The sequence below is a fragment of the Zootoca vivipara genome, chromosome 1 (genome assembly GCF_963506605.1).
Source record: "Zootoca vivipara chromosome 1, rZooViv1.1, whole genome shotgun sequence".
Taxonomy (NCBI): Eukaryota; Metazoa; Chordata; class Lepidosauria; order Squamata; family Lacertidae; genus Zootoca; species Zootoca vivipara.
The window spans coordinates 127,867,639-127,893,165 of NC_083276.1; the positions used below are offsets into that span (position 1 = coordinate 127,867,639).

General features: G+C 43.7%; 2 protein-coding genes across 4 annotated transcripts in view; both read right to left on the reverse strand.

Annotated features, from left to right (window-relative positions):
• DYTN (dystrotelin) overlaps window positions 1-3,866 on the reverse strand; it is a 29,809-nt gene extending 25,943 nt beyond the window's left edge. Inside the window, exons 1-2 of the mRNA XM_060273366.1 lie at window positions 3,848-3,866; window positions 1,604-1,805 (exon numbers count right to left, since the gene is read on the reverse strand). Of these exons, the coding sequence (XP_060129349.1) occupies window positions 1,604-1,805; window positions 3,848-3,866 (221 nt within the window). The remainder of the gene's footprint in view (window positions 1-1,603; window positions 1,806-3,847) is intronic.
• A 2,265-nt stretch (window positions 3,867-6,131) lies between these two features.
• Window positions 6,132-25,506, reverse strand: MDH1B (malate dehydrogenase 1B). Of its 3 annotated transcripts, XM_035133802.2 has the most exons (14): window positions 25,400-25,506; window positions 24,018-24,130; window positions 22,404-22,538; window positions 20,526-20,668; window positions 18,365-18,867; window positions 16,334-16,475; window positions 14,212-14,375; window positions 13,751-13,890; window positions 12,711-12,762; window positions 11,799-11,855; window positions 10,629-10,694; window positions 10,256-10,318; window positions 8,208-8,297; window positions 6,132-6,903 (listed from the first exon to the last, which is right to left on the reverse strand). In XM_035133802.2, exons 1-14 carry the CDS (start codon window positions 25,419-25,421, stop codon window positions 6,887-6,889), a joined length of 1,707 nt encoding a protein of 568 aa, XP_034989693.2. In that variant the 5' UTR covers window positions 25,422-25,506; the 3' UTR covers window positions 6,132-6,886. The 3 variants fall into 3 exon arrangements, with proteins under 3 accessions (XP_034989693.2, XP_060138070.1, XP_060138078.1); XM_060282087.1 differs by lacking the exon at window positions 25,400-25,506 and having other exon boundaries at window positions 24,018-24,294; XM_060282095.1 differs by lacking the exons at window positions 14,212-14,375; window positions 16,334-16,475; window positions 25,400-25,506 and having other exon boundaries at window positions 24,018-24,294.
• Between the last annotated feature and the right edge of the window lie 21 nt (window positions 25,507-25,527).

A 25,527-nucleotide genomic window follows, 5' to 3' on the forward strand; every position in this document is an offset into this window, starting at 1 on the left:
CAGCCAATCTCTGCTAGGCACAGGTTGCCCACCCTAGGTCTAGAGCAGTGGTTCCCAACCTTTTTTTTGGGTTATGCCCCACCTAAGCACCTCTAAAATCCTGATGCCCCCCTCCTAGTACATATAATTCTTATTATTCAAAAATTGAACTCCCATTCACGTGGAGGAAGCTAAAAGGCCATTAAAGGCAAAGGGACCCCTGACCGTTAGGTCCAATCGTGAACGACTCTGGGGTTGCGGCGTTCATCTCGCTTTACTGGCCGAGGGAGCTTCCAGGTCATGTGGCCAGCATGACTAAGCCGCTTCTGGCGAAACCAGAGCAGTGCATGGAAATGCCATTTACCTTCCCGCCTATTTATCTACTCTGATGTGCTTTCGAAACTGCTAGGTTGGCAGGAGCAGGGACTGAGCAACGGGAGCTCACCCTGTCATGGGGATTCAAACCGCAGACCTTCTGATCGGCAAGCCCTAGGCTCTGTGGTTTAACCCACAGCGCCACCCGCGTCCCATTAAGGCCATGAACTTGGTCTAACTCATTTTCGAATTGCGCCCCCCCCTGTGTGTGGGGTGCCCCACATTGGGAACCACAGGTCTAGAGCCCATTACTGGGGCCATGATATCATAACCTGCAACCAGAAAACAAGCCAATATGTGTAGGTAGAGATACGGTACATGCCATGCAAAAATCACCTCTAAGGGTTATTTTCTGCACCTGTCGATCTGAAAACTGGGCCTAGTTTGGAATTGCCATATATATAACCATGGATTTTTTTAAAAAAAACAAATGAACCAGGCATTTTTGCATCAAAAGGTGAAGCTGCCATAAATCTACCACGAGACACTCAGGCCTGGTGCATCCATTTAGGCGGACTAGGCCATTGCCTAGGGCACCAAAATGGAGGGGGCGCTGCCGAGCCTGCCCCGCAATACCCCCGCGCCGCCGCCCCCCACCGGCTCACTCCCCGAGGAGCTCAGAGCGTCCCCTCCACAGGCAGGAGGAGCGCGAGCCAAAAGGAGAGCTCAGCGCCCTCCCGCCTATGGAGGGGATGCCGAGAGCTCCCCAGCGGCGGAGGCCGCAGCGAGCGAGCGACGGTGGTGGTAGTGGCAGCAAGCGCCTGCAGCCGAAGCCTTCAGCTATGGGCGCTGCCGCCGCCGCCCACCCGCCCGCTCACTCACCGAGGAGCCCCCAGAGTCCCCTCCACAGGCGGGAGGAGCGCAAGCCAAAAGGAGAGCTCAGCGCCCCCCCGCCTACGGAGGGGACGCTGTGAGCTCCCCAGTGGCTGTAGTGAGCAAGCGGCGGCAGCGCCCGTAGCTGAAGCCTTCAGCTATGGGTGCTGCTGCCGCCGCTGCTGCTTGCTCGCTGCAGCCGCCGCTGCTGAGGAGCTCAAAGCGTCCCCTCCACAGGCGGGAGGGCGCCGAGCTCCCCCCTTGGCCCGCGCTCCTCCCGCCAATGGAGGGGACGCAGGGGCATCAGCAGCGTGCGTGCGTCATGATGCGTGCGTCATGATGCAAGCGCCCAGGGGGGCGCCAGAAAGTGTTTTGCTTAGGGCACAAAAAGCCCTAGCACCGCGCCTGGAGACACTAGGTGTCTCTGTGTTGTCACCTGTCATACGCAGAGGTCAGGAGGCTCAGAGTTAGTTCGGCCGCCTCTGGCTCCACCTGGCCTGGTTTCTCTAATCTGGTTCTCTTAAACAGCTCCTTTAGCAGTCGCATGAGCTGCTCCACGGAGAGAGGCTTCTGCTTCTCTGCCCGGCATTTGTGGTTTGGCAGGATTTGCTGAACCGAAGAGACGTCAATCAACCTGACTGAAAAATAAAGCAACAAATTAATTCCGAAGGCCCACCAGCTCAACTCCAAATGAAGTAATTGCCATTCATTATTTCAGCTTCTCACGCTGCGTGGTTCATAGACCTCCTCCAAGTTAACTCAGATTTTGTAACTCTTATTGTGTTCAGGAATCACAATAAACCATGGTTTTAACAATGGTGGGAATGAGTGTAGGCTTTTGCATTTCCGGTCCTCTTCTGGCACAGCTGTTAGGAGGAGTCTGGAAGCTTTCATCCCCCCCCCCTTTCCATTAATTACAGCTTGTCATGTCACCTGAATTTGGACAAACTGTGATTAATCTTAACTGTGGTTTGTTTGAAACAAGCTAACTTCAAGCTGAGGCTGAGGCTCCAATACTTTGGCCACCTCATGAGAAGAGAAGAATCCTTGGAAAAGACCCTGATGTTGGGAAAGATGGAGGGCACTAGGAGAAGGGGACGACAGAGGAGGAGATGGTTGGACAGTGTTCTCGAAGCTACGGACATGAGTTTGACCAAACTGCGGGAGGCAGTGCAAGACAGGAGTGTCTGGCGTGCTATGGTCCATGGGGTCACGAAGAGTCGGACACGACTAAACGATTAAACAACAACAACAACTTCAAGCACTGGATTGTGAAGCTGGTTTGATTATCAAACAATAGTTAGGATTATCTGCAATTTACGATTTGGATAATATGCTAAACTGTGGTTAAGCCAAAACTGAAGCGAAAGTTTCTTATCTCTGGTTGGGAACTTCAATGGTGCTTCATTTCTTTAGGTATCCTTCCCACCTGTTTATGCAGATGAAAACATAATACTGTATGCTGAACCCTGGAGACCCTTAGAGCCATGCATTACAGGTTCAACGCTGGGTCCAACTCACCTCCTACCAAGTTGCACAGGAGGCCGGACTATTACACTTACGTTGGCATAGGCTTTGCACAGCACGGAGCTTCAGGGCTGTTCTGTAGACAGAATTCTCAACGGTATTCAGAGCCTCTGTGAAGAGAATGCAGAACATTATTTTTATTATTATTTTATTATTTATATCCCGCCCATCTGGCTGGGTTTTCCCCGCCACTCTAGGCAGCTTCCAACAATTACCAACATTGCCCAGCTGGGATAACTGACTAGGTCCCAGCATTGCCCAGCCGGGAGAACTGACTAGGTCGCACCATTGCCCAGCCGTGAAAAATGACTAGGCGGCAGGCAACAACCAACTGAATATGGGCCTTTTACGGGGCCGTGCCTTTGGGTAGGATAAATGTGTTGGGGGGGTGAGGGGATTTCACATAACACGCGTGGGTAGGGGAGTCTGGGTTGGGACAGGGCAAAATTTTACAGAACATGCGTATTGGAGGGGAATGATTGTGGGCAAAATGAAGGGAGACTCTGAAGGTGAGGGGACTCTGAAGGGAGACTTTGAAGGTCCATTTAACAGAAAAAGGTCCATTTAACACAAAAAGCCACAGCAACGCCTGGTTGGGGGTTGGGGGAGAAGGAGGGGACGGGATAGGTCAGGACACGGTGGGACCAGTCACAGGGATGACACGGGAGTGGAGGGAAGAGGGGGCATGATACGTCATGGGATGGGACAGGTTGGGGGGAATCACAGGGAAAACCCGGGGTGGGGGGGGGAGGGGTGGGATACGTCATGGATCGACACAGGGTGGTGGCAGTCACAGGGATTAGCCACCGCAATGCGTGGCAGGGCCAGCTAGTTCAATATATTTTTCAAAACATTTTTTGAAAAAGCATTTTCATTGAGCTTTTTTTTATATGTGTGTGTCTGGATTCCACTAGAGAGACATAGCCTGGACGTGTGCCACAGGGAATGCAGGAGGGTGTGTGTGTGTGTGTGTGTGTGTGTGTGTGTCTGTGATGTGTGTGCATGAGGAAACTTTTTTTCCTGGGTGGGCCCCTCTGCTTTAAAAGCAAACCAAACATTCAGACAAAGATCCAGTTCCATTTGTAATAGGAGGCCAACGTATTAGATAACTCATAACTTTTGGAGGCGCATAAGGCACCTTTTTAATATTTACCTTGTTGGTCCAGATCCATCTTACTCAACTTGGAGACAGGAAAACAAACTGTGGTGTCCCTGTAAGTAAATGAACTATGATAGAAAGTTGCAGCTTTCAAGCAGCCACAAGAAAATACACAAGCGGCACAACACAAGCAAGGGCACAGAGTGAGCAGCCTAGCTGGAACTAGATCTCGAACTCGTGTCCTGGAAGACCAAACAGCAAAGGTGAGAATCAGTGCAGCTCATTCAGTGCTAAGTAATGATCGGTAATACCTCTTATTTATGATAGGTCCAATAACAATACTAAGATATAATGTCTCCATAACAAATTTGTAAATAATTTTAATTTTAAGCACCCCCGGAATTGAAGAAATGCATGGCACTATACGGCTGATCATACTAGTGAACTGAAATGTGTTCAAAATGCTTGCCAATGGGACCCTTCAAACACTGATTAAAGAAAGAAAAGGCAGTCAAAAGAAATTATATAGGCAAAGCAATGCCAGCCTTCTCATTACAGTTCTGAATGACTCAAAATGCACTGTGTGATAAGGAAAAATACGGCAGTGCCATTTGTTTGTGTAAAAAAGAGCTATATCTGACATTTCAGTAAAGTGTGGCTTACCACAACACACAAGGAACCAGTTTCAACTGAGGCTCTTTCCTGGGCCTTTTACACACATACAAACCATCCCTTTCCCAGGTCTTTCTTTATCACTACACAGGTTTCAGGATCCTCAGGTGCAAAGGTGAGGGATCAGTGAAGAAGGTAGTTCTGCTGCAGCCTGGAAATACCACATGAAGAGCGAAAGGTAAAGTACATTAATCAAAAATATCACCTCCGTCATCCTTTCTTTCACTCTGCTGCAACCGCATACACGAGATCTCCTTAAGGGAAGACTTTACCTCTGTGGTTGTCATCTACACAAGGCCTGCAGGGGGTTCAAGGAAGACAAAACAGTCTGTCCCCCATTATGAACTGACACCCCAGAGTTGGGGATAAGTGCAAGCCCTTGAAATAATTGGGAGTTTTCACTACTTTTACAGCGAAAACGCCCAGCTTCCTTGCAACGGTTCTCCCCTCACAGCAACAAAACCCCGAAGGGTTCTCAATTAATAATAGAGATTCTGAATAATTGAAAACGGGCAGCGTCTTTGAACTGTGTCTCTGAAGGCCATTACGCACAGGTCTGCCCCCTTTCTCTGTCTTTCTGGAAAGTGAGATTTGAGTATCTCCGGGTAGCTGAGAAACATGATGCTGCTATAGAGACCGAGAAGCAAGAGAGGAGCCGTTATCAGTAACACAGGAAGAAAAACATGAAAGGGCAGTGAGCTACTGTCCTTGCGTCAAATTCACAACCCCCCCCCCTAAAGCAATAAAGAATTTATTAAAAGCCGGAGAGATTATTTTAAGGACATAAAACGAACTTTTACAACTCTTAAGATGAGTGGCTTCGAAAGTTTCAATGTAATGAAACAAGCTCTGGAACAATTGGGTTTCCTTATGAAGGAACTTACAAAAATGGGTGCTTTTGGAATCCGATCCACCATAATCACAGTTTTAGGCATTTCATCATACAGTGGCACCTCTACTTACAAATTTAATGCGTTCCGAACACACATTTGTAAGTCGAAAAAAATTGTAAGTTGAATCCCATAGGAATGCATTGGGAGAAAAAATTCGTAAGTAGAAGCAACCCTATCTAAAAATTCGTAAGTAGAAAAAATCCTATCTAAACCGCATTCAAGATGGCGGACGGAGCTTCATTCGTAAGTAGAAACATTCGTAAGTAGACGTACCACTGTATATATTTTTTGATGAATATTAAATATAGGTACAAGCGTCATAGTCCAACAACTACCCCACACTGGCTTTAGCTATTTCTGTGTATACTTCTGGAAGACCAAATCAAAAGACCAATACAAAAGATTTCTTTATTACAGTAATTAATTATGTTGCTCTTGTAGCAGCACAAAATCCTGATTCTAATTCCCTCTAATGATGAAGTGGTTGACTGTTGACAGGGCTGAAGCCAAGACAGGGTTACTGAAAAACATTAGGATGCTTGGAGAAACCTTGAGGTATGCAGAAGCCCAAATCATAGTTTTTTTCAGTGCTTGTCTGCTGCACTTTTCATTCTCACAAACCCCTTGGTGCTTTAGTTTATGTGGAACCAATACAGCCAAGTTCAGTGTTTTTGCACCTCCTTGGATGCCCACCTCACCCCACTCAAATGATCCCCTCCAAGAAAGCTCCACTCCACAAAGATTTACCCGGTGATCTGCACTTTCTTTTGCTTATAACATATCCAAAATACTTCCTTATTTCAAAAACAGTAGCATACCTGGGTTGTTCCAATGGAAATAAATATCAAAGCCTTATTAAGATTTCATCTTTATTAGAACGCACTAAAACGTCACAAAGCGGCGAGCAAGTTTTCTCAGTTCTCCAGAACTACATCTTCTTGAGACTGGTTGTTGAGAAAAACACAACAAGGAGGTGAGGGAGGAAAGCTGGCTGTGAAGGAAAAACCCCAGAGTCAGCAGTCTTTAAAGCACCTAGAGGGTGCTAAGAAGCCTTGAGTCGATTAGACAGTTGAGCGTGCAAAACAGATTTCAGGTTGCTCCAAAGGGTTAATCTTGCTCCTCCATCAAGTGTAGTAAGAAGGCAGAAGGGTGTATCATCCAAATTTCGCTATGGATTTGAACATCATCCTCTACAAATTTTAATATAAGTGTTTTGAATTTCTAGTGCATTTTTCCAGCCCACAAAATGATTTTCAAGATGATATCGCTGCATTTAAATGGAGCTAAACTGGTTTGATCCAAATACTCCAACAAAAATGTGCCATGTTTGTTTAGTATGCACATGGAAGACAAAACACGCTTAAGTTTTTACACAGTTACTTAATTCATTACATTCAGAAAGAAGAATTAACGTTTTCCTGTTGTTGAGCAACAGAAGCTAATGCATCCAGGGATTTTCTCAGAGGCAGCTGAATTAAGCAGCAGTGAATTCTGAACTTAATTCTCAATTGCTCAAGTTGGCATCTGCTTAAGACAAATCAGGAGCTGCAGAATAAAAACAAATAAATAGAAGGAAGCATTTTAGTTTCTTTCTGCTTTTGCTTTTCCAAATAGGACAGTCATGGAGACTGCCTAAAGAATGGCTATCCATTATTATTATTATTATTATTATTATTATTATTATTATTATTATTATTATATTTATACTCTGCCCATCTGGCTGGGTTTCCCCCACCACTCTGGGAGGCTTCCAACAAATACCAAAATACATTAAAATATCACAGATTAAAGAGCTGCCTTTAGGTGTTTTCTAAATGTCAGGTAGTTGTTTATCTCCTTGACCTCCGATGGAAGGGCGTTCCACAGGGCGGGCGCCACTACTGAGAAGGCCCTCTGCCTGGTTCCCTGTAACTTGGCTTCTCACAAAATAAAAAAATTCCTTCAGTAGCACCTTAAAGACCAACTAAGTTTTTATTTTGGTATGAGCTTTCGTGTGCATGCACACTTCTTCAGATACACTTGAAACAGAAGAGTCAGACCCTTATGTATATACAGAGGGTGGTGGTGGTGGGGAATGGGTGATGGGCTGATGGGAGTGGTAAACCTGTAGATGGCTGTTAACGACTGCTGATGACTGCAATTGGTCCTGCGGGAAAAAGCAAGGGCTGAGGCTTTCTTTAGCGCCTCAGCCCTTGCTTTTCCCCCGCAGGACCAACTGCAGTCATCAGCAGTCGTTTATAAAACTGCATTTTATAAAACTGCATCTGTATAATTTCAGAGAACGATAGAAAGTTCTAGGCATCTTCTCTTCCTTATCTATTTTCTTTTAATTTTTATGTTTAAAAATGCCTGATACTTGATGTTCATTTCTGTGTATACTGTTTGTTCTTTGTTCTTTCAAGCTTTAATAAAAAAAATTTGGGGGGGGGAGAAAGTTCTATGCATACTGTTACACAATCTTATTGCACCTGTTTTCTTTGCCTATACCTGAAATGCCTAAGGAGTCAATTAATTTATGTTATGACTGAAGCAAACACTTTACTGTGAAAAGCAATTCTGCTATTGTTAATGTAAGCCAGAAAGTAATGCAGATTTGAGAAGATGCCATGCATCAACAAATACCACAACAGTTTTAAAAATGAGGCCTACTACCAACAAATAGAAAGATTTTTTTACATTACTTTTTTGAGTTACGAGTCCCAACTGGAAGAAATACCTGGTTTCACAATTCAAATATAAGGTTTATAAATAGTTGGACCTTACCCCTGTATGCTTGCTAAAACGATACTGCTGTTTTATCATCTGAAGGAGTAGATTTTTTTATTTATTTTTAAGCAGCTTGGGCCTACCATCTACAGGATCTTCTGCATTTTCGCCAGTGGATTCTTCGATGTTTTCTTCTTCAGGATTCTTTGGCTCACCAGGAGAACCTTCAGCCTCTGATGCAGAAAGAATTGTTAATTTTACATTTCATACATTTCAAACATTCTTCTTTTTATAATCTGTTAGCATATTCTGACCTACTTATCACAAGAAGCTAGGAACACAAAAAAGGGGCTTTATACCGAGTCAGACAATTTGTCCATCTAGTTCACCATCTTCTGCACTGATGGGCTCCAAAGTCTCCCCCAGACCTAACTAAAGATGTGAGGGACTGAACTTGCAAAAGAGATGCAAAAGAGATGTCCCACCAGTGAACTATGGCCCTCACCCTCCCTTAAGAAAAGCATGGAGGATCGCCACTTGGGCTGTACCATCAGAGCTGTGCTCATCAGAATGCCTTTCGGGGATACGAGAATGGAAGACATTGAATAATACTGACATGCTAGCCTGGAAGGGTTCGACAAGAGATACGGTTGGCATGCTTCTCTAGGTTATGAGAAGGGCAAGGTATAGAAAGGCTTCCTAAACCGAGGCCAATGGGCAGGATCCAGAAACTCTCTTTTGGGAGGAGGAAGTGCACTCACAAAGGCTTGTGTGCACATACTAGTAGTGCTTCAGTTCTGACTTTTTAAAGTTGCTTCTGATGCTGCCTTGCGAAACAGTCCAACCTGAATTCCAAAACTGGTGCTGCTAGGAAAAGATAGCAGCCAATGGCACAAAACAAACTCGCAGCCAACCATCTTTAATTGTGTATCTCAATTGTGGATGTTTATATTTTAATGTTTGTGTAACTGGTTTTTATCTTTGTAACTGAAAGCCTATTTTCACAATCAGTGGTATATAAAATTAAATTAAATTATTAAAAAAATTTTAAAAAAGCTTTGGGAATAGCATTGCTGGTAATTAAGCAAGGACACGCAAGAGACTAAGGTTGCCAGCTTTTCAGCTTTTCAAATTCCCTGAGTAAAATACTCTCTCTCTTCTCTAGTTTACACACACATGCTTGTCATTTGATAACTGCAAATCAAATAGTGACTTGAATGTGTGAATGAGGAATCAGAGGTAGAAGCACCTTGGGGGGAGTGATTTTCAGACAAAAAACAATTCGTGGGAAAGTTGCTTCTTTTCATCTGCCCATTTTCTGTCCTGGCTTGAAGTATGCCTGAACAGATTTGGGTTGTTGTTGTCAGATTTTTTTTAAACTTGGGAGGAAAAGAAATTAGGGCTGGGCTAGAAGTATCCAGAAAATAGCTTTTCTTAGCCAGTTTTGGAAAACTTCCCCTACCCAATCTCTTCCCAAACTATTGGAGAATTGCAGTCCTCCCATGGGATAAATATGGCAAAATGGTCTCTCCAGTTTTGCCACTTGTTAATTCTGGATGAAACTGTGGATCCAGTTTTGATCTTGTTGAATATTATTACAGTGTCACTGAAGGTAGAGGTCTTCCTCTCTTAGCCCACTGCTTCCTTCATCAACGTATACGGACAGAAGCATTGCATTCAACACTGAGTCAAAATCTGAAAGGAGAGAATTTTCTGAGGGAAAAGCGTTGAAGAATTTCACCTCCCTCTCCGAGAAAATTTGATGACTCTTCTCCCGCCTTCAGTTTCACCACTGACAAATGGTGTAGTTTGGGAAGGCTATTTTAGCTCAGTCCTAAACACACACACACATTTCCATTCTTAATGAAATCAGCCCTGAGTGCTCACTGGAAGGACAGATCGTGAAGCTGAGGCTCCAATACTTTGGCCACCTCATGAGAAGAGAAGAATCCTTGGAAAAGACCCTGATGTTGGGAAAGATGGAGGGCACTAGGAGAAGAGGACGACAGAGGAAGAGATGGTTGGACAGTGTTCTTGAAGCTACCAACATCAGTTTGACCAAACTGCGGGAGGCTGTGGAAGACAGGAGTGCCTGGCGTGCTCTGGTCCATGGGGTCACAAAGAGTCGGACACGACTAAACGACTAAACAACAACAAACACGCACGCACATACTTGCAGTTTAAGATTTACCTTCAGCAGTTTCTTCGGTGATTTCTTCGGCGATTCCTTGGCCACTGGGTGATGGTCCAAGTCCTAAAAGAAACCGGATTAAAGAACAGACCTGTGAGCTTTTGCAGTGAGGATAGCAGTGGCACAGAAACAGCCATCAGTCCTACTGTGTGTGCTGTTTCCCCCTTGTCTCTGTGAAGCATGCAGGGCTGGAGCTGATCCCTTCTGAAGGAGAGAATTTTCTGACGGAAAAGCATTGGAGAATTTCACCCCCCTTTCCTAGAAAATCTGATGTCTCTTTGCCTGCCCTCCAGCTTCACCACTGACAAAGGGCATAGTTTGGGGAGGCTGTTTTAGCTCGGTCCTAAACACACTACACAGTTTTAAGATTTACCTTCAGCAGTAGTTTCTCCATCTTTTTCTTCGGTGATCCCTTGGCTAGTGGGTGAAAGTCCAAGTCCTAAAATAAACCAGATTAAAGAACAGACCTGAGAACTTTTTCAATGAGAAAAGCAGTGGCCCAGCCATCAGTGCCAGCTTGTGTGCTATTTCCCCCTTGTCTCTGTGAAGCAGGTAGGGCTGGAGCTCATCCCCTCTGACGTTTTCCCAGACCCATTACATTTTTCCTAGAGTCTATCTCAGGGCTCAGCAAATTTTTCAGGGGGCCAGTCCACTGTCCCTCAGAGCTTGTGGGGGGGTCGGACTATATTTTTTTGGGGGGGGGGGAATGAACAATTTCCTATGCCCCGCAAATAACCCAGAGATGCATTTTAAATAAAAGCACACATTCTACTCATGTAAAAACACACTGATTCCCGAACCATCCGCGGGCCGGATTTAGAAGGTGATTGGGCTGGATCTGGCCCCCGGGCCTTAGTTAGTCACCTATTCACCCAGCCCTCTAGGTGATGAGTAGGGCAACACAGGCAGTAACAATTGCTCTGCCTTAACTATCAAGAATAAGATAACACTTTCTTGCAGTAGTACAAAAACCTGCTATGTTCTTTAGTTGCCTGTATGATGCAATGACACATTCACCAGGAAACAGCCCGTTTAATTGCCCAACTCAACCTGGAATTAACTAGCACAACCTGGAATTAACTTGCCTCTTCTATTTCATGCCCTTTTCCCCTACACATGCAGGCTAATGTGATTACTAAGACTCAGGATGGGTTTCTCAAAAACCTGTCAGAAGCAAGTCAAAATCCATATCTTGCTGTCTCGTCTAGTTTTTCATTACATACGGAGTGACTGGGTCACAGGCCTTGGGTCACAGAATAGGTCCTTAATTTGCATTTACAAAAAAATTCTCTAAGTCTTTTTTTTGTTGTTGACAAACTCAATGGCAGATTTCGGAAGGTAAGGCAAAAGATTGAACGATTCTGAAGATAACCAAATGTAGATCCCCCCCCCCAAAAAAAACACTCATGGTATCTAAGCTTGGGCCGTCACCTGGAGAGCTGGATAATGATTTTGCAAATAAAAGGCAAGGTAAATCTATGTTTTCTAGTCACTTCTCCAGGCAGCAATAAAATAATATATTTAAAATATTTTGTTGAGTTACCCTCCTCCTCAGCTTGGAGGCTTTCCTCTTCATCTGCTAGATGTGGCACAGGGCTGACTGTAAGAAACAATATCCACATAATGAGATTAACTATATCAACGAAATGCACTTTGCCAAGCTAAAGTAAAATGTTAATAACAATGGGGATGTTGTGGTTGGTTCTACAGCAAAAAAAAAAGGTGATATATAAAATCCCAAGAGAGGCTTCAGTTGAGAACTTACAGGAATTTAATCAGGTGCTATAAGTTATTCATCGTCGTTTGAACTTTAAGGCTGCAATCCTATGCCCTCTTTCCTGGGAGTAAGCCTTGTTCAACTCAGCAGGATTTACTTCTAAATCAGACCTATATAACATGGAGCCCCTTCAGTGCACCTAGCATTTTGGATCCTGTGCTATATAGTCCTTCAAATATTCCACAAAGTGCTCCTGAATGCCAATCAAAGGCCGGGATCCAAGGGGCTGCATACGCAAGGATTTTGTGCTAGGTCTGGGTTTTTGTTTTGGTCTTCAAACAGCTAGCCTCCAGCTCATTTCACAAATTATTTTTGAAACCTTCCTCAGTTTCAAAAGGAGTTTGTCATGTGATGTGGGTGGATGGGCTGGTTTTTGAGGGAAAAGTCAGTCAAATCTCCTTGGGCTCCCCAGCCTAGTTTCTTTGGATTCTGGCCCAGACAACTATTTCTTAAGATGAAACAGTCTCATATTGTTTTTGGACATTATAACTTGCAGAATTATAAAAGCAACTCAGATTGTATGATCATCGCTCAAGTAATCGGGGATTCCAAAGGTCTAGTAATAGGCATGTTCAGTTTAAAAATCTCACCACTGAGAGCATCCGATTTTAAATCTGGCCTTCATATTCACTGTGTTTTATCTATTACAGAAAGCACTCACATCCTGCTGATTTTTACCTTTTCTCTCTGGATACAATTCTGTTACTTCACCTAATGCAACTTGCTTTTCCTGCATAGGGAAACAAGAAATTTATTACGCAACAATTATTACCCCAATAAAGTGCAATTTTTGATTGGCATTTATTTGCCAATACTACCAGTTTGAGCCACAAAGATAATCAGCCCCCCCCCAAAAAAAATTAGAGTGGTGTTTTAAAGTAGCATCTTTCATCTCAATAATCTAAATGCTGAATACTGGGCGGGGGCGGGGGCGGTACACAGACACAACACAATAACTGATGAAACAATAATACTATGACCTCAGGGTGATCTTAATTACAGTATTTCCCCAAAGGTTTGATCCTAAACACACTTAACAATTTCCACTGAAAGTGATGGGTCAGGGTTTATTTATGGGTTATGTTTGTGCCTTTTTTATTTGTGCAAATCTTCTATGAATGACTGACAACTCAGATTTCACACCTGGGCAAATCCGTGATCTTAACATTTATTTTGGAGCTTGGAGAATCAAGGAACATTCAGGCATAGGCAACCTTTGGCTCCCAGATGTTTTGGAACTACAACTCCCATGATCCCTGACCACTGGCCCTGTTAGCTAGGGATCATGGGAATCGTAGTTCCAAAACATCTGGGAGCCAAAGGTTGCCTATGCCTGGGGGAAGAACTGTGAGTTACTGCTTCTCCTTTGCCCCAATTATACAGATATAGGATTTTTTGTTTGTTTCCTGTCTGGAAAACAATCACGAACTGGCCAAGTAAATGGGTACAAATCTAGGAAGTACTAGGCAGCCTTTCAGTGCTAAATGAAATTTGCCTTAACTGCACTCTTTAAATTTAAACTAGTAACAACGTATTGTTTGCAGTAGCAAGTGCCGCTCTCTAAGGATCAATTTAGATGCTGAATCCGAATGGAAATCAGACCACCATATGTGGAGTAAATCTAACATGAAGGGAGTCTCTTGTTTGGAATGTGTCCATACCTAGAAGGAAGATTTATGAAAACAATCGTACAGAACATGAAAGCAGCATGAGGTTACCCGAATCAGATCATAGGTTATATTCTGAAGATATTCTTGGTTTTTCTCACTGATTTGTAGATCTGTGGAGACCTTCCAGCTTCCATTCTGGAAAATTACAGGCATGGAGTAGACAATTCCCTCAGGAATCCCAAACTGACCTAAGGAATAGAAACAGTCCCTCCAAAGTGTATTTTATTCACAGATAACAACACACCCACACATTTGCCATTAAAACTGCGAATTACATACATAGACCATATCTCAATATTCTGCCCCATTGATTTCAGTGGAAGAGATTTAAGTGGGCATGAAATTCTGCTACTGAAATCAATGGTACTTTGCTTAAACTTTGGCTGTATCGTACGCAAAGATTTTAATTCGGATAGAAAAACACAAGCCTTCCTCATGGCCTCTGGTGGAAATGGAGCAGTGCGACAGAGAAGCGCTTGATGATTGTTTGACTAAAGAGCAACATTTACCTTCACTGAGTACTCCCAGGGAGACCAGCTCTCCTGGAGGGGAGTCCAGATACCAGTACCTCAGCACAGTAAAAATGGCATGTGCTGGTGCAATGCCTACGCAATGAATTTCCCAGGAACTCAACGAACTCATCGCAGTCAGAAACTCTGCTCGTAGCCATTCACTGTCAAATGAGAAAGGAGAGCTTTCCTTAAACACAAAGGAAACTACAGTAAAAGACTACGTTCCAAACCATTTTTAAGCACGCCGCTCCTCATCAAGAGGCTCAAGTCTCAGACCCCCAAAGAATAGAAATAGAAATACTTTATTGTCACTGTACCACTTGTTTACAGTGAGATTAAATCTCACACCCCCCCAATCTCTCGGTCCTTGTTACACTCTGTGTGCTGTCGTGCGACCACCAACCCCGAATGTCAGCTGCAATGTTGCTGTCTTCCATTCAGCAGCCTCACAGCCCATAGGTAGAAACTGTTCTCAACACGTCTTTATAAATTGAAGCGAAGCTTAATTCAAAAGTACAAGTCTATGTACTATGCAAATAATAGACAGTGGTCCGGATAATGACACTGCTTCGACGTAGTCTTCCTCAGTGTTCAACTCAGCAATATATACAGCCATAGGCTTATGACCACTGCACGTCGAAACAATGTCATTATCCGGATCACTGTCTATTATTTGCATCAACAGATATCGCCAAACATTTCAATAAATTGTGTCACTGGATGAATTTTATTTTGATACTACACAGACTGTACTTTTGAATTATGCTTCGCTGCAATTTAGAAAGACATACATTTATGCCCTTATCATTCATCGGTCCACGTGTTGCCTCTTTTGTCTCAGAACTGGGAAATGAGACAGCCACCTCCTCTCCCTTCTGTTTCCCTTCGAGTGCTATTATCTGCTCCCCTGCTTGCAGGAAGCAGCGGAGCTGCCGGGGGGGAGAAGAGGGTGGACCACAGGAGGAGGGGTAAAATGTTGGAGAAGGTGTGGCTGCTTCATCGTCCAACTCATTGGCAGGTTTGAAGGTGACGGGGGAGCCTGCAGGGTAGCTGTGTGATGGAAACTCTGATGAAGAGCACTCGAAAACAAAAACAAAACAGGAGCTCTCAAATATAGATATACTTCAGGATGAAATCTAGAAACAGCATTTAACGAATTTAATAAATAATAGTAATATTACTACAGTAATTTAGGTGGGAAAATGTGTTTCAGATCCTTACATGGTATGACTCTAACAGAGCACTGGAGCTATTGTTGCTTATGACCCTTGCCACAACTAGACCATTTATTTCTTAATTAAATACTGTGACCTTAATAACTTTAAAGCACCAAATCAGGTACAGTGGTACCTCTACTTACGAATTCAATGTGTTCCAAACGCACATTTGTAAGTAGAAAAAAATTGTAAGTCGAATCCCATAGAAATGCATTGGGAGAAAAAAATCGTAAGTAGAAAAAATCTTATCTAAAAATTCGTAAGTAGAAAAAACCCTATCTAAACCGCATCCAAGATGGCGGACGGAGCTCCATTCGTAAGTAGAAACATTCGTAAGTAGAGTTATTCGTAAGTAGAGGTACCACTGTATTAGATAATGATGCTGCTCCTTATGTAACATTCCATAGAGACTCAAAAGTGCATTAGAGAAGCTTTGATTTGTAGCAGAGCTCTCTCTGTTGGTGGAAGTAAAGATCAGGAGAGAAGCTTAATTTAGAATATTCTGTTTCACACTTCCTGTGCTTTTCACTTGGAAAGTGCATTTGGAAAATGGAAGCACTGGCATTCTTGTGCCTTTCTGGGCTCAATTTGGGAATTTTGTCCTGAGAACTGAGTCCTGAAAAGAACAATGCTTCTGCTTCTTAGCACATGGATACTTTTTTTTTTCCATTTTTCAAGTCTTTGAGTTGGATGCTCTCAGTTGTTTAAGATTTTTCAAACACCATCACAATGCCCCAAAGCACTGTAGAGTAGACTTTGGGGTTGTAAAATGCAATAGACTATGGAAGAGGCAAAGGTCTTGGGCCGATGTGTAAAGTGCAAACACCACTTCAGACTCTGGGAAGGGATGGCATAAAAGCAAGGTTTTTTTAAAAAAAATAAAAAGTATCACAAAAAAATACCGATCAAACAGGACATCCATCAAATAACGGAAAAAGCTTGGTGGGCCCCAGATGGCGCTGTCATATCTATAGAGCTGTGTTTTACTCAGATCGATGAAGCTGCTCCCACTGATATTACCCCAGACTATGAGATTTTTTATTCCTGTTGAAGACAACAATCGAAAGATGCATAAGCATAACAGGTAAGAACGGAAGGGAAAACCCCACTGGAACAGAACAAAGGTTCTGCAGGATGCATGTACCCGTATATTCCGACGTACAAGACGACTGGGCGTATAAGACGACCCCTAACTTTTCCAGTTAAAATATAGAGCAGGGGTCCCCAAACTTACCCAGCTTCGGGCCGGTGCCCACAGTGCGGCGGGTCAGAGGGCGGGGGAGTGCGCACCCATGCGCATGCGCACACACTCTTACAGGTGCGGTGGCGCGCTTCTGGGTCGGAAAAAAGCACCGAAAATTGTTTGTGTGCATGGGCCTCCCCCGACCCGGAAGTGCACCGGAAATGACGTTTGCGCTATTTCCGGTGCACTTCCAGGTCGGGAGAGGCCCATACGCACAAATGATTTTTGGCATTTTTTCCCGACCCGGAAGCGCAACGCCGTGCCGGTAAGAGTGGGTGGTGGCAGCGGGCGGCGGGGGTCGTCGCGGTCCAGATAAAAGAGGCCTTCAGGCCATATGCGGCCCATGGGCCTTAGTCTGGGGACCCCTGATATAGAGTTTGGGATATACTCAACGTATAAGAAATACGACCTGGCATATAAGACGACCCCCGACTTTTGAGAAGATTTTCCTGGGTTAAAAAGTAGTTTTATATGCAGGAATATACAGTAGTTCAGCATCCTGTTTTCCACAGTGGTCAGTCAAATGTCTCTGGGAAGCCCACGCGAAGCAGGCCATGAGGGCAAAAGCCATTTCCTGGTGTTGCTCCCTCAAGCAGATTGGCTCTAATCCAGAGGCTCCACATAGCCATTGCTTTTGGGAGCCACTGATCATGGTAACCGTTCGCATGGCACAGTTAACTGCCTCTTGTTCCCAAGGAGTACTTTCAAAAGACATGTCTTTTGCTGTGTCCCATGAGGCAAGAAACTGCCTAAGGTCCTTAACTAAGGCCTGGTGAGGTTCACCATAGTAGAACCGCAGACCTTTTAGAGAGTCTGTAAATTATGGGCAAGATTCAATTAGATTAGTTTCACCAGTGAAGGATATCCACAAGCTCTATGGCTCAGGGGGGTTCAGGAGAACCTCAGAATGGCGCACAAAAGTCAGAGAGTGGGGATTGTTCCATCTGGCAAGCTGAGAAGCTTGTGTTGATGGAACACTTGCCACAGCACTACGTTGAATTCCTCCCTGTGTTTCCCCCCTCTCCCACTGCACCCTAGCTTTGATTATCTGAGTCAAACTGAGAAATCTTCTAGCATGGACCAATGTTATGATCAGCCTATTGGCTAGCCTGCATGCACACAAAGGGTTTGCAGAGATACAATCTCAGAGGCAATCTCACACACCAGTACTGCAGAATTGCCTTTCCCTAAAAGTGCATCAGAGCCTGAGCTTCCTTCAGAGAAAGTTCAAGTCCTCCCATTTCAGTAGTGATTTTGGATTGAACAGGGGTCAGCAAACTTTTTCAGCAGGGGGCTGGCCCACTGTCCCTTCGACCTTGTGGGGGACCGGACTATATTTTTTTGGGGGGGGGGGATGAATGAATTCCTATGCCCTGCAAATAATCCAGAGATGCATTTTAAATAAAAGCACACATTCTACTCATGTAAAAACACACAGATTCCTGGACCGTCCCTGGGCAGGATTTAGAAGGTGACTGGGCCTGATCCAGCCCTTGGGCCTTAGTTTGCCTACCCATGGTCTAAAATATTTTAAACCTTGGTTATTTTTGTGGGTTTTAGTATGGATGTGTGCTTCTATGTTATTTTCATTTTTTCATTTGCTTCACATAATTTGCCCTGAGGCAAGACAACGTGACAATCCAAAATAACTAAATAAACATTAGTCAATCTGCAATCATTTGTTACATACCTGCTGGATGCATTCCCATTTTTCTTGCCATCATGGCCTTGGCTTCATTTTCCAAGAGCAGGGATACAGTGACAATATTCTGAGGGTTGATGGATGGAGCATGTGTAATAAGCATCAATGCCTTAAGGTTGACAAAGGTTTTCCCCATCACAACAACTCTGACATTACTTTTGGCATTCTTCTCTATCAGAGGACCATATATTTCACATTGATTGATAACTTGCTGGATGCATTCTTCAAAAGATGGGATTGCCTCTTGAAGGATGTCATCAAGCAAAATGATGACTTCAGCTTCGAGAAAAGTCTTGTCGTCCAGTTCAGTGTACAAAGTGACACCACGAAGGACAGGGGATGCCAAGTCCTGAGCCTCCATAACGATAGCTTCAAGAAGTTCTTCGCAGCCCTTTCTGTCAAGCAAGTGGAGGCTGATCTCAGTTTCCATTCCAAATATTTCCCCATTGATTAACAAAGGGATCAGATGATAGCAGATACTAGCTGATGCTCTGTTAAGACAAGAAAAATAGTTAGCAGTGAACAAAAAACACTGGTTTTATGCAGAGGAGAGCTATTCCCCCCACCCCACCCCCAAAATCTTTTTATTCCATTGGTTTCCATGGTCCTCAGTACAGTAATCAACTCTTAGTGCTTGTATTAGAAGAAATGAACAATGATACCTTGCCATGGAATCTAATGACATTATCTTCTAACAGCAGGCATTGCAGCTAAGTTATTTTTAAGCTACGTGGTTACAGACTACATTAATGTAACTGCGTAAGTGTTTGATTTTTCTAAACTATAACCTACTTAGTTTTTGTAACTTTTTTTATTAAAACAACAACAACTTAACACTGAAGACGTAACAATCACATAGGCTGGTAGACTACTGAGATTGAGGTTCCCACAACAACAGTCATTCCAAAGCAATTCTGCAGTGAGAATGCAGGGAAAGCTGCTTAATAACATTAACGTACTAGGTCAGGGGAGAGAGAAGTTGTGGCTGCTGAACAGCCAAATCTAAAGGCCTGCTGGACTTGTGCAAGCCAAGTGTGGGGCAGTTGGGACGGTGGTTGTGCCATTTTCTCTCCTCTCTCCTTTCCGTTGCTTGCTGTTTGCTTCTTTATGTAAATATTTAACAATCACGCATTCATAGAAAATATAGCAAGGCAGTGTGCAACATAAACTTTCCTTCCACAGTGGGAAAAATCAGTATTCCAGATCCTGGGCTGGTGCACTTTCCCCAACCTCAATTCGGGGGCGGGGGGGGGGGGGAGAGATGGACACAAGGTCTTTGGATCCAGTGGACCCCAAGCCTCCTCTGGTCTGCCACTGGCACACACCCCTTTTGCTGTTACTGCATTAGCTGAGATTTCCATTCCCACAGCAGGAAAGCTCATGAGGGGAGGCCTTCTTTGTCTCCCAAGGATCTCCCACTCTGTGGGTGGAAGGGGAGATCGGCTGTACCCTATGGCTGTACCCTATAGGACTGCTTTTCAGTAAGTCAAAACTAAAACCAGAAAGAAAGTAGAGATTAAGGAAGTTTGAGGGGGGGACACACATAAAAAGCCAGAATGGATAAAAGTGGAATGAAGTAATTACTTATCCCAGTATATGGCAAAGTTAGTGTTATCCCATAAGCCCAATAATTCTTCCCAAACATGCCATGAGCTCCTCACTGCTGCTTGAATGTCCAGAACTATCTTTATATTCTAATTTTAAAATATTGATGCATGTAGACATTACACCTTTTAAAAAAACCAAAAACCTAGCTGTAAATAGACCAATAAATTTATCAGATGCTTTCGATCAATGCCATGCTTAGTTGATTAAGTATTAGTATAAGGGTGATTTTTTTAAAAGCAACCACTATTTTATTTATACATATAAATCTCACTTCCCAAACTTTGGGGATGTTGAGATCTTTGATGAAATGCAAGGTGCCCTGCAGTTGGGAAATAAAAAATGGGAATTAGGGTCTGCACTGTAAGTGCTCACATATACAAATGTGGATCTTTGTGTTACAAGCAAAGAGTGTGTTCAGTCATGCACAGGTTTCGGATTCTGCTAATATTCCAGGTTCCCTGACAGCTGCATTGTTTAAAAAGAAAAGGATTGGACTGAAGTTTTTGAGACTCCCTGTGCAGTTTATTTTCATCTTTCCCACCTATTTATCCAAATGTGCAATGGATTTATAAGGCCTTTAAGTTCTTCCTCCTCCTGGTCAATCACTATGTGAGTCTGCAAGTTCTCCTTGGCTATTGTGAGCATCTCTTCAGTCATCATGTCGGATGTGATGTCATAGTATTGCTGAAGATTAAAAAGAGTCATCAGCAGACATCCAAATATGGCTCAGACATTATCACCATTTAATCAAAAATCTGAAGAACAAAACCTTTAAAAAAATAGTAGTGTGTTTGAAGGGGGGGGGGGAGGAACCAAGGGACAGAATAGGGAAATCCTGCATTAAGTTCCATCTGTGATGGATGCTCCGAGTATGTTAGTAGAAGAGAAATAATAATTTATTATCATCAAATCATCGGTGCTGGAAAGATCTTCAAAGTAATCTAGTCCAAACTCCTCCTGAAGCAAGTAACCCACTACAGTACTACAGCAACCATCCATCCTCTACTATCAAACAACTTGTCCCATCAGGAAGTTCTTTCTAATGTTTAGTCTAAATACTTTTCGGGTTATTTGGTTTGGTTCCTATCCTCTGGAGCAGGCATCCCTAAACTGCGGCCCTCCAGGTGTTTTGGCCTACAACTCCCATGATCCCTAGCTAACAGGACCAGTGGTCAGGGATGATGGGAATTGTATTCTCAAAACATCTGGAAGGCTGAAGTTTGGGGATGCCTGCTTTGGAGCAACAAAAACAAAAAACAAATGTGATTTATCATTAGGGTGACAGTCCTTCAAATATTATTATTATTATTATTAACAACAACAACAACAACAACAACAACAACAACAACTTATTATTTATACCCCGCCCATCTGGCTGGGTTTCCCCAGCCAATCGTGGTGGCTTCCAACAAAATAATAAAATACAATAGACCGTCAAACATTGAAAGCTTCCCTAAACAGGGCTGCCTTCAGATGTCTTCTAAAAGTCTGATAGTTGTTTTTCTCTTTGACATCTGGTGGGAGGGCGTTCCACAGGGCAGGTGCCACTACCGAGAAGGCCCTCTGCTTGGTTCCCTGTAACTTCTCTCAGCGAGGGAACTGCTGGACGGCCCTCGGCACTGGACCTCATTGTTGAAAATGGCTACTATTTTGCTTCGCCGTAATCTTTTTTTCAGGTTAAGCACAGCCAATTCCTACAACCTTTCCTCACAGGACTTGATCTCAGTATTTATTGTCATATAAGCGCCTCACAATTGTTGCCCTCCTCTAGACATGCTTCAGTTTGTTGAGATCCTTCCTAAATTATACTATGTGGGTTCTGATCAAAGCAGAATACAGCAGTACCATTATCATCACCATGGCCAGTCCATTGCAGTAGCAGTATTCTTTAGATTTAAATAACCCAGGCCATAGGCAATCCCTACCTTTAGGAATACTTTCCTGATAATCAAATTAAGCCCGAACTCATTCCTCCTTGCCCTTTCCCAATGGCCTCAGTAATCAAATCGTCTCTCTAATTATGATAGGTTTTCCAAGCTCCTTATGACATGGATAGGGAAACTTGTGCCTGTCCCTGGATGTTGTTGGACTACATCTCCCACCATTCCTAACCACAGGATATGCTGCTTAGGGCTGAAGGAAGTTGGAAGTCCAACACCATTAAAAGGTCTTATGGTCTTTGAGTGTGATTCTAGTGTGGTTACAAAGAAATATAAGTTCGCATTTACAGTACTATCTCTCTCACAAGCATTCTTCGGGTTGTAGTATTTTGTTGGGAGATGGGATATTATTTTGTTGTTGTTGTTTAGTCGTTTAGTCATGTCCGACTCTTCGTGACCCCATGGACCATAGCACGGATATTATTTAGCCAACTGAATACTCACTAAACGTAGAGACAAGAAGAGAAGAAGATGCAGACCTGGGCATGTTCAAGGAAATCATTGAATCCTCCCAGAAGAAGTCCCTTTCCTCCACGGTCCAACAATTCCCTCCAAATAATTGGAGAGCGCTTATGTTTCCATCCATTCTGTTCACAGATCTCCTGCAGCCACTTCTAGAAGCAAAATCCCCGAAAGCAAGCATGAAAAGTATTGTAAACGTGTTAAATCCAGAAAAAGCTTTCAAGGCAATACTGAAACAGTAATTTCCCAAGATGATGTGCCCAAACACTTTCCCTTCATATTTTATAACAGGCTCATACATTTTGTACCTGTGCATCTAATGCTAATTTGAATGTACATACATTAATAAGGCATTTATGGATTAGTTGAAAGCAAGTGCATTGAACTGGATGCTGCAGTGAGAAAAAAAATGCAGACCGATGTCTGCTTGAATGTATGAAAGGACCAATGTGGACCAGTATTGCTTCAGGAAATTTTAAGAAAGCTTTAGCCAACACTCTTTTTGGAAAGCAGCATGCTAGTCAAATATACAGATGTATCCACTAGTGGGCAGGATTTCAAACGCTTCAACCAAGAGCCTCCTTCAGCACCCACTTCTTACCCAGGCTGTAATTTTTCAATAGAAAGAAGACAAAAGAAATAGAAATATATCCCAATAAGGGTCAACAGAGGCACTGTGCCCATATTCTCTATAAGTCAGTGCTTGTCCATTTATATACTTCCATCTAAGGAGCCTATGTGAACTAGAGAAATACCAGGCCATTACAGGTTTGCCCACATCACATCACATATTTATTTTAAAACAAGCATAGGCAAACTCCGGCCCTCCAGATGTTTTGGGACTACAATTCCCATCATCCTTGACCACCGGTCCTGTTAGCGAGGGATGATGGGAATTGTAGATCCAAAACATCTGGAGGACGAGAGTTTGCCTATGCCTGATTTAAAATATTTGTACCCCACCTTCCCTGATAAAAAGGTCAAGATGAACATCATTTACAAAAACATAATCATACTCAGTGGGAAGGATCCAGAGAGCCTTGCACAGCATAGCAGCTCACCCCAGCCTTCCCTTCCTGCAAGTCTGCCCATTAGGTCACCTGAAAAGTTGGTTCTGAACAGGGCCTGCCCAGGAGATTTTGCTGCCCAAGGCAGAGCAGCAACAAATGATGTCCCCTGCACACCACCCAAAATGCATAGTATTTAAGGCTGGCAAAGTTATTTTGGTAATTGAGGCAGAAAATCTAACAAGCACTGTCTTCCTAATAATAATTTTTTAAACTAACGTTTGCTGCCCTTTAATGAGACCCCGAATCAACTGCCCGACATGGCTGCCTCACTATCCCTAAAATAATATAATAATAATAATAATAATAATAATAATAATAATAATTTATTTGTACCCTGCCCATCTGGCTGAGTCTCCCCAGCCACTCTGGACGGCTCCCAATTGAATATTAAAACAATACAGCATTAAATATTAAAAACTTCCCTAAACAGGGCTGCCTTCAGATGTCTTTTAAAAGTAGGATAGCTGCTTATTTCCTTGACATCTGCTGGAAGGGCGTTCCACAGGACCAGCCCTGCGAGGAGCCATTACTGCACTAGTGAACCGCATGAATATATTTTACCTCCCAGTTGTCTGGATGCTGAGTAATCTTGTGCACCCTGAAGTGAGGCAGATTTTTCTGCAAATAATCAGCAAGGAGTTCTGCCTTAGCATAATAGGGGCAATCCGCCTTCCCTGGAAAGTAAGCAAGCAAGCAAATATTCATAAGCTCATGAAGTCAAAGAAGTGAACGCTTATTGCAAAGGAGGGTGATAACCGGGGCAGAGCAACAGTGCATTACTTCCCCAAGCACGACTTCCATGCACCCCGCTCTGTATGTTTCTACTGAGTCAACTCCTGGAATTTCCTGCCATAAGATGTAGTGAGGGCCAGATGAAAAGGAGCTTGGGCAAATTAGTCAAAGGCTGATTAGGTGATCAGGGCCTGCTAGCCACAATGGCTGTGTTCTCCCTCCACTGTTGGAGGCAACCAGTATGCCTCTGAGCACTGGCTGCTAGGGAATTGCAAGCAGGAAAGGATCTTGGGTCCTGCTTGCAGGCTTCCCCAGAGGCATCTGGTGGGCAGGATATTGGCCTAGACAGAAATATGGCCAGATCTTTGTGGCTTTATGTCCCCTTCACAGATCCTACGGGGCTCCTGCTCCATCCTAATGAATGAACAAATAAACATTAGCAGGCGCTCTCAGATGTGTCCAGGTGTACAAAACGAAAATTAGTCACAGTATCATTAATGACAGAGAGGCGATCACCGTACTATAGTTTTAATTCAATTAAGGTTTAATTGTTTCTTATTTGTTGTTGTTTCCCTGCCCCTGACACATGTTTTTAGCTGTTCTTATTTTTATCTGTAAGTTGCCTTGAGCTCCTGCCAGAGAAAGGTGGAGTATATCTATATCTATATCTATATCTATATATATCCATCCATCCATCCGCCTTAGCATAATAGGGGCAATCTGCCGTTCCTGGAAAGTAAATAGGCAGCAAGTATTCATAAGCTTGTGAAGTCAAAGGAGTGAATATACAGTATATATTCACAAGCTTATGAATACTTGCTGCCTATTTACTTTCCAGGAACGGCAGATTGCCCCTTTTATATATACTGTATATATGCACCCACCCAATAATAATAATAATAACCAATCGTTCTAAGAAAAACACAATCATATATTAACTGGGTTGATCTGCTTCCTAACACAGAGGGGGGTGCCTTGGACGCCCAGGTGAGGGAAGCAGCCTCCTCTTTATTTATTCCTGCCTGATGGAACTGCTTCGACTCGCCCGGCAATATCATTCCCCATCCCAGAACGACTGCCGGGAGTGGGGCATTCTGTGCATGCTCAGGGGGCGCGAGCCAGCCCAGCCCTACGAAACCTGGGCAGGACGTTGTGTGTGAGAGAGAGAGAGGGGAGGGAGAGACTCCATGACGGAGCCGCCGCCGCCTCACCTGCAAGCACGAATTTGGCCATCCCCCCCCAAACACACCCACACACCAAAAAAACAAAAACCCAGGTGTGTGTTTTCGCGCGTGCGACTCGGGAGCTAGGCCGGAAGAGAGCGGGGAGGTTGCCTGGC

Coding starts and splice junctions, on each gene's coding strand:
- MDH1B (XM_060282087.1), bottom strand. CDS start 24,161: ATGAATATTTGCTTGCTTGCTTACTTTCCAGGGAAGGCGGATTGCCCC. Junction 18,868..20,525: donor TTGCACATTTGGATAAATAG/GTGGGAAAGATG, acceptor TTGTCTTAACAG/AGCATCAGCTAGTATCTGCT. Junction 10,319..10,628: donor TGGAGAAACTACTGCTGAAG/GTAAATCTTAAA, acceptor GGTTTCTTTTAG/GACTTGGACCATCACCCAGT.